At 36.3% G+C, this 12,900-nt stretch overlaps 1 protein-coding gene across 1 annotated transcript; it reads right to left on the bottom strand.

Annotated features, from left to right (window-relative positions):
* Positions 1-95: 95 nt before the first annotated feature.
* On the bottom strand, positions 96-8,403 carry LOC145612737 (DNA (cytosine-5)-methyltransferase 1A-like). Its single transcript, XM_081668037.1, has 11 exons — positions 8,072-8,403; positions 5,211-6,720; positions 3,049-4,717; positions 2,720-2,906; positions 2,470-2,581; positions 2,249-2,396; positions 1,961-2,158; positions 1,481-1,759; positions 1,229-1,390; positions 797-1,015; positions 96-539 (listed from the first exon to the last, which is right to left on the bottom strand). Exons 2-11 carry the CDS (start codon positions 6,716-6,718, stop codon positions 402-404), a joined length of 4,620 nt encoding a protein of 1,539 aa, XP_081524163.1. The 5' UTR covers positions 6,719-6,720; positions 8,072-8,403; the 3' UTR covers positions 96-401.
* Positions 8,404-12,900: the final 4,497 nt, after the last annotated feature.

Here is a 12,900-nt window from a genome sequence, read left to right as displayed (position 1 = left end):
ACATGATAACATGTCTTTTTTCTGTTCACAATTTACCAGCTTCATTTTTTTTAAAAAAAAAAAAAGAAAGAAAAGTTATTGGCATGCTAATAGAACATAAATTAGAATACATACAGCTATGATCACTCAAGGTTGAGTACTTCATGTTTAAGCATTGCGAAAATCGCCAACTTTAAATAATGCTGAGGTTCATTTTTTCACTGCTCAATACTATGCAGTTCATTATATCCTAGACAATGACGAGCTGAAGACAATTCACCTCATCAATTCATCACAAAGTTATTAAATTGCTTCTGCCTATACGGGTTACCCGCACTAATTACAATATTTAGGGACTCTACCAATGGTATAGATTAGATATTGATGCAGCCAGATCCAGCACTGGGTTTGACATGATATTGTCAGACTCGGCATTTCTTCTCAACAGCTTCTTTGAGTTTCCTACCCAATGCAAAGGCCAAGGGTGGTGGAACTGCATTACCAATTTGCCGGTGCCTATGTTGGATGTTGCCAGCAAATTTATAGCTGTCAGGAAAACCCTGCAGTTGTAAATCATAGATGTTAAAAGACTTTTTAACTCACCAATTCGATAAAAATGAACATTCACAAACATTTATTCATTAACCTTGAACATAGCTTTTATATAGATCAAAATCATACGACTAGAAATGTGCTTTTAAGATGGTATAATGGTTTGTTCAGAGACATGGGATTCCCTCCTCTAAGAGACTAAGAGGGTATTGGAATTATGGCCTATAAAAGCATCACGGACAATCAAAAGGCTGCAATGACTTACTTGAGATCGAGCACATTCACGAACTGTGACTATTCTATCTTGATCAGGATGAAAGCACATCCCAACCTTGCCCATAGGCTGCGGATCAGTAATAGAGGTCGGAAAGTTTCCTTCCCAATCCAATCTTCCAAATAGACCCTTCCACTGGTTGTGCCTTTCTGCGGTGTTTGGCAGGCACCAAGGAACCAAATCAACCATCTGTCCAGTAGACAGCTTAACCTGCAGACAGATATATGTTTGTCAGGACATAAAGTTTCACTAGTTGGGCCTTTCTGAGGTCAGAAAACACACAAATGTGATAAGATCCTAACTAACAGTGACTACAGCATTCAGTTACAAACTGTTCAATGAAAAACATTCAAAGGAAGACATCAGCTATGTAAATATTTAGCAATAAGCTCACTAATTAGGAAGGTCTGATGAGAAAAGTACCTTCTCATCTGGCAGTTCTCGCCAGTCAGCACCAGGGCGTTTGGGAATTCTTTGGCAGCGAATTACGTTTAACTCGTTCATTTCTTTTGATATATGATCAGTTAAAGCCACCATATCTCCTCGGATCATCTTTTGAAACCAAGATATAGGTTCATTTTTATACTGTGAAATAAAATAAATAAATTATAAGGTGCATTTGCAAATTAGTGAAACTGATATGGGGGGAAATGCATGTCAAGCAAGGCGTCTTACCTCCATAGTTGCTAGAGAAGCCCCATTTTCTACAGCAGGGAGATCTCCAATACTGTCTCTGACAGTAATCGAACGAAAGGGGGCACCGATTGCTGTACTCCGCACTGCAGCATACTGAGTATTGCTATCTAGGGTGACCTTGAGCTCTGGACCAGCAAAAACATGCATTGGCTCAGGCCAATCAGGCAGCGCCTCTTCAGGAGATGCAGCCCAGATAAATGCACGTTTACGGGATTGGGAAACACCACAAGCTCCAGCTTCCAGAATACCAAATCTTACCTGACAAATTGTTCCACCATAATTTCAGAAGTAACACAGGAAGAATATGGGATATCAATTGACCTTCTAAAAGAAAATTTACATATCCTGAGAAACACATTCTAATTTCTGCCAGTCATAAGTACGCTAGTTCAGAGCAAATCTTCAGGGATGCAACCAAATACCAAAAAAAATATATAGAAAATTGACAATACAGCCTACCTGGTATCCCATTTCAAGAAGAGAAGCCAGGGTCAAACGAAATGTCTGGCCTTTGTTGAATGACACAAAATTCCTCACATTCTCCAAAAGAAAATATTTAGGCCGGAAATAATCAGCAAATGATAGGAAAGCTAGTATCATTTCACATTGAACCTTACTCCAGGCACTTTTGTTAAACCTATTCATTCCAGAAAACCCCTGCAACATAGTAAAATTAAGATAATGAGTATTTCTCAATACATCGGAAACTGAAAGTAGGGTTGAGATAAAGGAGACATGTGCATATACCTGACATGGTGGCCCTCCATTTATAAAGTCTACTTGCCCAGGCCTAGGTAAAGCATTTATTTCCTTCTCATCAAGCTTCTTTGCCTCCTCTGATGCTTCAGGGGTCGTTAAACAATCAGCTTCATCTCCACAAGCTGACATAATTGCACTGTACAAAACCTTTGAGATGAGAACTGATAGAATATATATATACAAACACAGAAGCCTAAAAGAAAGCATACCTAAGGATCACATTGCAATTGTTTATAAACACAGAAGCCTCTGGATGGTTGAGCTTAAATGCTTCACCAGCAGGCTCTTCATACTCAATAGCCCATTTGGTTTGTGATACACCTGTGGGCAATACCAGTGGAATTTAAGCAATAAAAAACATACTCTATTCCTCCGTATAGAAACACATAGTGACATAGTGAGATTCACATGTGCACTAAGACAAATTTAAGCAATGACAGAAAACTGCATTCGAGCTACCTGATTTCTCTAAACCTTCAGACAGACCACCACAACCAGCAAAGATATCAAGAGTGGCCAGCCGCTTCTTTGAAGATTCATCTTTTTGTTTGACAGGTTCCTCGTCCTCAGTTTCTATAGCCTTTCCCTTCTTCCTTCTCGACATGGATTCGTCAACCATTGAGTTAAGCCTCACATTGCTAGGCAGCTGCAATAGACAAATAAAAAGTTAGAAGGATGCTTATTGCATAGCCTTATAAAACATGTCGACACTAAGATTAATGAATTATTATTATGTTTCAAATTAATGCGGTAAATAATTTTATCTAGTTAAAGTATGTAGATAGCACCTGTTTAATAGCTCCGCTAACAGGATCATAAAGATGTTCACAGAAGAAGACATGCTCATAAACAGCAGGGTAGTTAAGTGATGACAGATCATTCTTTCTTCTGACTTGACACTTCCCTTGGACAGCAGCTACTGCCAACGATTGTATTTGCTCACTAAAGTAAACCTCACGAATGTCAGAACGATAGGCTTTCTCAGCTGAAATGTCTTCAGGTCTGAAATATCTCCTGACTTTAATTTTTACGGACTCGGGATCAACTTTTCGAGAAGCCTTTGGCATCACAATGTCTAAGAGCTGACAAATCACATAGGGTTTCAAGCCCACATTCCTGCTACTCTTAAAAGTTTCGCTGTCTTTCTCATCTTCAGCAAAATATCGTGGGGCTACATAGAAAAAGTCCTCAACATTGTACTCAGCTCCTTCGTAAACAAAGCAAGTTTTAGACGAATTAACCTTAAGGGATTTCTGCTCCTTCTCAGCCTCTTTAGTTTTGCAAGCAACGCAGACACCAGTTCCACTTCCCATTGTGTCTTTTGGGAGACAAATAAATGCACCTTTATCCGGCTGATAATAGCTTTTGCAGTAATATTCCAATGGCAATCCTTTGCCCTTTCTCTCCTCCGCATTTGTCTGGTCAATCTTGTCATTTACAGAATTATCCTTCCGGTGTTGATATCCCCATGGCACCTGGCGAAACTCAATCTGCACACTTTGTTTAACATCCCCCAACTCAAAGTCTAAGCAGTTTTCAGTCAAGAACACTTCTCTCTCATTAGCAGCAATCCCAAGAACTGTTTGAGATCCTCTCAGCATCAGTCGTCCATGGACCATTTTCTTGCCACCTGATTTCTCAAACATATATTCAACAAAATACATAGGAGGCAACTCTACAGATTCATCTGCTTCAATAAGGACACAACCCCCAACGACAACTAAATCTCCAAATACCTTAGCCTGTTTGTAGAAGGTCTCCCTGGCACTGGTTTTCAGAAGTGGCTCTCCTTCCCATTTAATGTCCTGAGATGAACAATTGAGCTTTCTATTCCCACTTGCTCTAAGTGTTTTGTCAGGTTTCTCAACAGTGACACTCTCTTCTTGGTCCTCTTCAACAATTTCTTCCGATTCTTCTTCCTCCTCCAGAACTTCTTCCTCCTTCAGTTCAACAACTTCTTCCTTGGACTCCTCCGGTGAATAATTTGAATAGAATTCTCCCCATATTCTGTTGATCAATCTAGTGGTTGTGGCTGGCATTAATTTCCTTTTTGCAACAGGAATCATTTTAGCCACTGGATTCAAGTTTGCACCTCTCCTGGTCACGGCCTTTTTCTTCACAATCCATTTTGTGTGATGCCTTGTAACCATTTTATCATAAAGTCCAGTTACGAAGGGAGAGTTCCGGATGGTATTATCAGGATACTCTACAAACTGTTGCAGTAATATCTGGCCATGGACCACCACATACCTTTCTACCATGCCTGGATTAGATGAGATAAAGGCAGGGTGGTCCTTTTCAAATTCTGCCAATCTTTTGATGATTTCAGCAAAGGACAGACGTGCCACACGACTCTGCTCCTTTAAAAGTGTAATGATGCTAACAGTAAGCCTTGCTGTTTTCATAACTGTTTCATACCATGGAGCATATAGCGGTGATGGCTTTCCAAGCCTATACCTGTAAAGACAAGTTACAAAACTCATAAGCACAATTATGACTCACAGAAGAAGTGGAGAGTTGCATAAAAACATCACCAAATAACTCTCTATGGCAGGGCCCAAACGATCCAATTTTTTTTTTTTACCATATTAGAAAATTGCAGCCAAATAAATGCAACATTATATTACCGGTGGTAATTCAAGGTTATCTGACTTAGTAAGGTAACAAAGATAAGAGAAATTTACAAGGATTGTCGTAGATGTGAAACCACGATAAACTGAAATTCATATTCAATGCTGGGAGAAGTTTTTCATCAAACAATGAAAGCATCCCAGCAAACATGAATATGTTACCCTTAACTCCTTAACTATCATAAGACTGGGCCCGGAAACATGATACTAGGACAAATGAAAGGTAATAACATATCAATTATAGGATTTATAACAATGAAAACATTAAGTCTCAACATTAAAAAAATCTAAGCTATATTCAAATAAGAAAAGAGGTATACCAGGCCATATCTGTTCTGATAGATATGAAGACCATGGAAGCTCCAATCTCGATCATCCATTCCTTTATGGAGCTCAAATAGATAGGAATTCCACCCACATCCTGAGCCTCAGAAGAAGCTGATGAAGATTGATCGTCAGCATCAAGACAAAAACCACTCCCATCATCATCTGTCACAATCCCTGACCCAAATATGGTAACATCAATGTCGTCACAAGGCTTCATTGGAAGAAGTTCCAAAGAAACTAATCTTGAGTCGGAGTTATAAAGTGACCAGTTATGAAGCATGCTTCTGGGTAGCTGATCTGGATCAGTGACATCCATGTCATTATCAAAGATGATGTACTCATCAGTCTCTTCATTGTTAGGTTTGTAGTAAGCAGGGAGGGGGTAGTCAATTGCAATCTCATCTTCATTAATCTTGATATAGTACTTGTTTGAACCAGTTTGGCGTCTTCCCTTCCTTTGATTCATAGACTTCCATTCCTCTTCTTCCTGTAACAATCTGGCCAATTTAGCATCCTCGTCCTCTTCAGAATCAGGCTTTTCAGACTCATTTTTCTTCTCCACATCCCCAATCTTTAAACTCCCACCAGAAGATAGGTTTACAGGAATTGTGGTTTCTTGTGCGTATGCCATATTCTTTTTACACTCATCACGAAGGGTGACAAGCACAGGCAGATCAGAAAACTTTTGATCTTTCTTGTTGGATGTAATGTCTAATCCAATTAGCTGGTTGTAAATGAACTCACCCCGTGAAATAATGAATTCTTTGATGGATGCACCAGGGGGGAAATTTTTACTACCACTCATTGAGCGAACTAGTGAAGCAATCAATTCATCAAGAGCTATATCTGGATTACCCCCTAGAGACCTGGACAATTTCTTGTAGACTTCAATGCATGCACGTGCCTTCTCATAGAAAAGTCCATAAATTTTCTTGTAGGAGGCAGCTGCCTTTCCACAATCATAATCACCTAACTCTGTGGATATCCAGATGGTTGGTTCACCATCTTCATAGCCAGAGATATCCCATGTTTCAATTCGACCAAAACCTTCACACCTTACTCCCTTGTTTTTACTAGGGTCACAACTAGGCTCTAGTGGCAAGATTACACCTGTAATAAACAAGTCCGTAACTTCAAGAATCTCCACTGGTTGTGCTTTCCCATCCTCATCATGAAAAATGAAGTCTATGAGACGGCGATTGGGTCTAGGATCATCATGGCCAGTGGTCAAGCCAATAGCAGCAATTTCATTTTCAACAATGGGCACCCTTTTTGTATCCACAAGATGATCTTTCTCAGATAGACGAAGATTTTTTTCCTTAAAGTTGGAACATGCTGCAGCACGCTTTGGCATTCTCCGAGAAGCCAATGCATTTCCCCCATTGGTCTCATTTCTTTCTCTTTTTTTCTGTTTTCCTTTTGAGGTTTTAATACTAGGCTCATTTTCTTTAGAATTATTAAAAGCCACATCTCCGGCACTTGCAATCTCTTTCGCCCCCATTCCTGGATACGTAAAGAAAGTAAATCATTTGATGAGAGAAACTAACTGAGATGATACCTTTACAGGCTACAATCTTTGACAAAAATGGGACCAAGCACATTCTCAAAACTACTAACTAAACAAAGGTAACATTGAACGCCTGATAGTACAATCAACTTTTAAATCCATGTAGTTTTGCTGATACATCCATTTAATATTAATGCATCATGCTTGAAAAAATATGAAAAAACAACTCTAATATAGCAAATTGCATGAGATAAAAACGTTACAAAAACAATTACAAAAAAATTACACTTAACAGTTTAGGTTGCTTCACTATTGGCGGTCTCTTTGTCTTACATTAGTTACATAAGTTACATGCATGATTCATCACAACTTTAACATTATACCAAATTCATTGACCGTTAGAGAATGGAAAAACATGCACGTGCACGTACACGTACACAAGAAAGAGTGGCAAACAAGAAATTTAGAAATGAGTGTAAATACAAGATCATAATTCATACATACCAAATGGAAAAAAGAAATAAAACGTTCAGCTAACAACTCAAATTACAAGCAATTTCTTCATCTTCTACGTTCTAGCATTTCTCATATCACAAATACTAAGTTAACAAATCAATTTCATAGAATCACCCCTTTTTTATGTATTTTAAGAATCCATTATGATGAAAGGTGAATGCTTTTCACACCATGAAACCAAAATTTATAATAGCCAAATAGGTAAACCCCACTACACAATCATAAAGCCAATACTAAGATCATCAATCGCGTCAAAACTCCATACACTAAGACACAATCAAGTTACCACACCCATTGAATTAAAACTCATCAAACCTTTATTTTAACCCAAAAACTCATCTCACTACCTCATGAACAAAACGAAAAACTCAACTTTGAATAAATTAAAATGAACAGCTTATTAAAATTCATCTAAAAATCAATTAGAATAACCCCAATTTTCCATCCGTCCCTTCCCAAATTCCTCCTCATTGCTCAAATTTCAATACCCCAAATCAAAAGTAATACAGCCACACAATAACAAACCAAAACAACCCCACATTTTCATAACACAATCACAAAACAACCAATTCACCAAACACATTTTTACAAATTAGATCAAAGTAAGAAAAACCCCTAATCAAAAAAACAATCCAAATGAAATAACGTAACAAAAACCAAATTCAATCAATAAACAACTACAACAACAACAATCAAAACCTTAATCCCTAATATGGGGTTGGCTACAAAAACCATGATTCTAGCAAAAATAAAAATAAAGATCCAAACTTTTTTATTTTACATTAATAATTGAAATGAATTCTAGGTTATTGAAGAAAAGGGTAAGACTACCTTATCATAAACAAAAACCCCAGCAAATTGGACAGTGATAAACGTACGGTGATGGCGACGGCAGGCAAAAGACCCACCAAGGAATCCCGGTGTGCGGCGGCGGCGGTGACGATTGCTAGGTCACAGGAGATTGAGAATTTGTTGATTCGTTTGAAGATTTTGGATAGAATTGCTGAGTGAGAAATGATGTATATATGTAGTGAAGTAACGCTTTCCCTAATATTTCAAATTGCCGCCATTTTTTGTAGGGTGTTTATGAAAAGAGGTCAATTCTCAAAATGGAGGGAAAGTTCCATTTTTCAGAATTATTGGTGTTTTTTTTCTTACAGAGATTACTTTGACTATGGATGGCTAGGTAATGAAAAATAACCATGGAGCTTGTTTTGAGCTTAAATAGCTAGGGTTTTCATAATTACGACGTAAAAGTAAGATAAAATAAATACGTAAACATATATACTATGCGATTGTGAATTTATGATAAATACGTACTTATAATAGATACTCTATACTAAGTAATAATCTAATTTAGGAAAAAAAATCAGCTGTCATAATAACTACAATATTTTGTTTTGTGTTATAATATCTTTAGTGCGAGTGTGATCGTAATAATAAATTACACGGAGTACTTTAAAATTTATATTTGGGTTTATTTTTATATTAAAAGGGTGATCTATGGTTTGGCCCACTGGTTGCCTAGTTGGACTTGGCTCATCTTGGAAAAAATGTGGGTTTAAATGATCTTTAAAACATATACAAGTATTTTTTAGTTAAAAACCTGAAATTGATCCAAATAAACCTAAATGGGTCATTTTGGCCCAATAAACCTGACAATCTTTTGCAATAGGTAATAACTAATCTCGTGACTAGCTATATATCTATGGTCTCTCGATACGCATTTAATTAGACAAATCAAACTGAATGTATTATCAAATCACGTATAAATGTTAATTTTAAAAGAAAAATTTATTTTTTTCATGTACAAAAATCGACATACCCATTTTCTCTCTCTAACTATCCACTTTCTCTCTCTATTTCTTTTCAGAACCACCATTATCAACAGGCCCGACTATTTGCCCGTGCAACCTGGCCCACTTTCAAAAACATGTACTACGTAATTATAGAAGCTATAAGTGTATACATGTGAAAGACATTAACTTAAGGGGCCTTTTGGCTGGGGGTAATCAACAAAGGGAATGGGAATCAACTGCCCCGATTCCCTTTGTTGTTGTTTGTTAAGCACTTTTTTTCATTCCCTTTACCCCCTTCATTCCCCTAAATCCTTCTAAGTTCATTCCCCACCCCCCTAGGTATTTCCATTCCCATTCCCTTCCACCACCACATCACCACCTTCCTACACCACCGGAAAACCCAACCCCCACATCACCACCTAATGACCCTCGCCGCCCCTCCCCGACCCTCGTTGGACCTTCTACGACCCTCGCCGCTTGTCCCCTCCCCCGCAAAAACATTCCCCTGGCAGCAAAAACATCCTCCACCACTCGTCGGAGGCTTCACACTTCCCCCATCCCTCGAAAACCTTCATCACCGCCCCTGTTTTGATTAAGCGATGAAGTTCAATTCGATCTAGGGTTTTTTCGGGCTTGATTGCGAGGGGCGGGGATGGCCGGAGAAGTGAGCCGAATGTTGAGGGAGGTTCGGCGAGTGGTTTGGTGGTGGTTCGGTGGTGAAAACGATGGAAAGTGGTTTGGTTGTGGTTTAGTTGGCGGTGGTGTGGTGGTGGGACTAGTGGGTCTCATTCCCTTTGATTTTTAAACAAACAACACCCCAAATTTTAGGTATTTTCATTCCATTCCTTGTCGTTCCCTTTGTTCATTCCATTCCGATAATCCCGTGCGAACCAAACGGTCCCTAAATGTTAATTGGACATTGCTTGAATATTGTAGTTAGATTGCCTATTATTAGATTGTAATGCAGTAGATCTTATTAATTTATGCTAAACTGAATAACGATTTATACGTATTTTATGTAATTATGTTTTAAAAAAATTATGAATTCAATCTTTTAGTAAAGGTAATTTTAGTGTTTCAAAAAAGTAAAGGTAATTTTAAATTTTAGGAACCATTTAAGTAAACGCTAAACCGTTTAATTCAATATTTTTTAAAAGAAAAGATTACAGACTCAATATCTTTTAATTTAAAAATATAAATGAAACTATATATTACTCCGTACATTTGTTTTGATATAAATGAAGTGGGTGTACTATAGCTTATTAATTCAAAGGATTTTTACCTCAATAATTTAGTTGTTGGTTTAGACTCTATTCTTGTATAGGATTAGAGACTACCTTTGCTAGGAGCTGAACACCACCCCAGCTGCGCAAGCTAAGTCTTGTACTTACCTATACATTGTAGTAAAATGTGAAGCTTAATTGCTAGTTTTATTATAGCTTAATTATATTCATCATATCATATACTTATGCCACTTCATATATACCTAATTACTGTAGTTTAGTTACAGATTCTCCTGATTGGATTCCTATGCCACTTCACAAATAGCCAGGTGGAAGACTGGAAGCTGCAACAAGGTCTAACGTTATCTATCCAAACTAACCTTGTTAAAAAGTCTTATTTTTTATTCTTGTGGTTGTTAATTAATGTGCTAATTATTTTTAGTCGGTGATATAGAGCATCTACTATCAATTATATCAATGATTAAAAGACCTTTAACTAACATCTGTAATTTTCTGAGGCGTGTTTGGTAAATAGTTATTTAAGCAAAATTAGCTTATTGACTATCAAATAAGTTAATTTAAAGTGTTTGGTGAAAAGCTTATTTAAAGAATTTGTTCCACTTAATAAGCTCTTTTATAAAAAGCTCCTGAATCCTATCTCAATTACCTATCCCATAATTAGCTTATTGGTATATCACATACTCAAAACTCAAACAAGTTTGAACAATCAGCTATTTACCAAACACTTTTATACAATCAGTTAATAATAAATCAATTAATTTAATTAAACAAAATCAGCTTAAACTTTAAGCTATTATTGAACACAACCTAAGTTTAATTAGAAGCTTATTAGTGTTGGATTAGGGTCATTAAATGTTCTTTAATTAGCTACGGAGTATAACATACATACGTAACCTATAAGATGCCTAATTTTGAAATATGCATGTAACTTTCTTTCAAAAAAAAAAAAAAAAAAGAAATATGCATGTAACTTAATTAGTTGAAACTAGACTTTTAGACATTATATCTACTAGATTCCTTCATAACGATAGCTTAATTAATTAGGTATCAATTGTCTCATTCGTTTGACAAAGAACATACGTCCGTGACCAGAAGTTTGCTTAATTATAACTAACTTAAATATGCATGCAAGTTGTTAGTTTATTTTCTAATTATAACATCATTGTATATGCATTCATTCAAATCTTTAATGACTACGTAGCACTTTGCATTCATTAGGCAACAGTAGTCAAAATTCTTATGTAACTAATGATGACATATTGCAAACGAAAGCTAACAGATAATAAGAAATACAAATTCGTGCATAAACTCGGGTGCAGTAATGGGTATGTACTTATGTACATCCAAGGGTCAAGATTAAATTCTATGTTATGTTTAAAATGTTGTTAACGTTGAGTATAGGAAGTTAGAAATCTTAGAATCAAGGATTTTACCGTTGTAACTCAACATATACTTCGTAACAAACTAATAATGAAGCAAACACACACGAGCATGATGAGTTTTCCCTGTTAATGCGTCGATGTTTAAAATATCATCAAATAGGATATTAGCTTAGGATAATAGGATGAGAGTTTTACAATGGTTGATTTATAGATAAACTATATAAATAGCTACATTGGTTATCCAATTGATTGATTGCGCATTGTAGAATATATACTCTCTCTTTTAATGACGAATTAATTAAGATATAAATATTTATATGAGCACAATTCTCTCCACTAGTACGTATTAGACTATATCTATTACGAGTATTATTATTATAAGCCAAGGCGGCTCGATCGGGTTCATCCTATCGTTGAAGACTGCATTATATTATTGACAGAACTGCATGGCTTAAGCCACATAATCTTATATACTTCTTATAAGATATAACACATAAATTGACCCTTGCCGTGGACTATACTACTATTTGTATTAATTTTCTTATTTAAAATTACATTGTATGATACTTCGTAGATGATTTCATTAGAATCCACTGTTTGAATGTTTGAATAAACAAGAAGAATTAATAATAAACAAGTGCATCATATTAAACTCAAAATATTCCTCATTGCTGAGCTGATCTCTCAGATAAATAGTGTTAGTGAAATCACTCGATAGACTTGTTCCAAATTGTTGATGAAATATTGTACCATATAAGACAGTGACATCATAAACAAAAGTTGAACTTGTGACTTTTCTGCTTGACATAAGATTCACATAATTAATAAAACCGTATTACCCTTTTATTTCATTTTACTTGTTTCATTTAATTGACCGACAAATTTCTACATAATTACGGAGTAGTCAAAAGAGAAAACTAAAAAAAATAAGCCGATCACACCTAGTACTCGTATAAGTTCATGAAAATCAAGAGATCCAAATTCCATAGATTTTGATCAATTTAGTTACCAAAAGAATAGTACTAGGTTGGTCCTTTGATTTATGCAAAGTGTTTGGCCACACGATCGACAAATCTGATCTGGTTATTATTGTCCTTGGTTTATGATAGTAACTTAGCTAAGCTTGCAATAATCTAGCACATGTATTAATATATCTGTAATTGACAGGTTTTAATAAGTAGTCCTTCGAACCATATTGACCCATAATAAGATTAGTGCTATCCAAGTTTTATTTA

This window comes from Chenopodium album, chromosome 24 (genome assembly GCF_948465745.1).
Source record: "Chenopodium album chromosome 24, dcCheAlbu1.1, whole genome shotgun sequence".
In the NCBI taxonomy this organism is placed as follows: domain Eukaryota; kingdom Viridiplantae; phylum Streptophyta; class Magnoliopsida; order Caryophyllales; family Amaranthaceae; genus Chenopodium; species Chenopodium album.
Note: the sequence above shows the minus strand (reverse complement) of the source record. Positions and strands in the feature narration are given on the sequence as shown.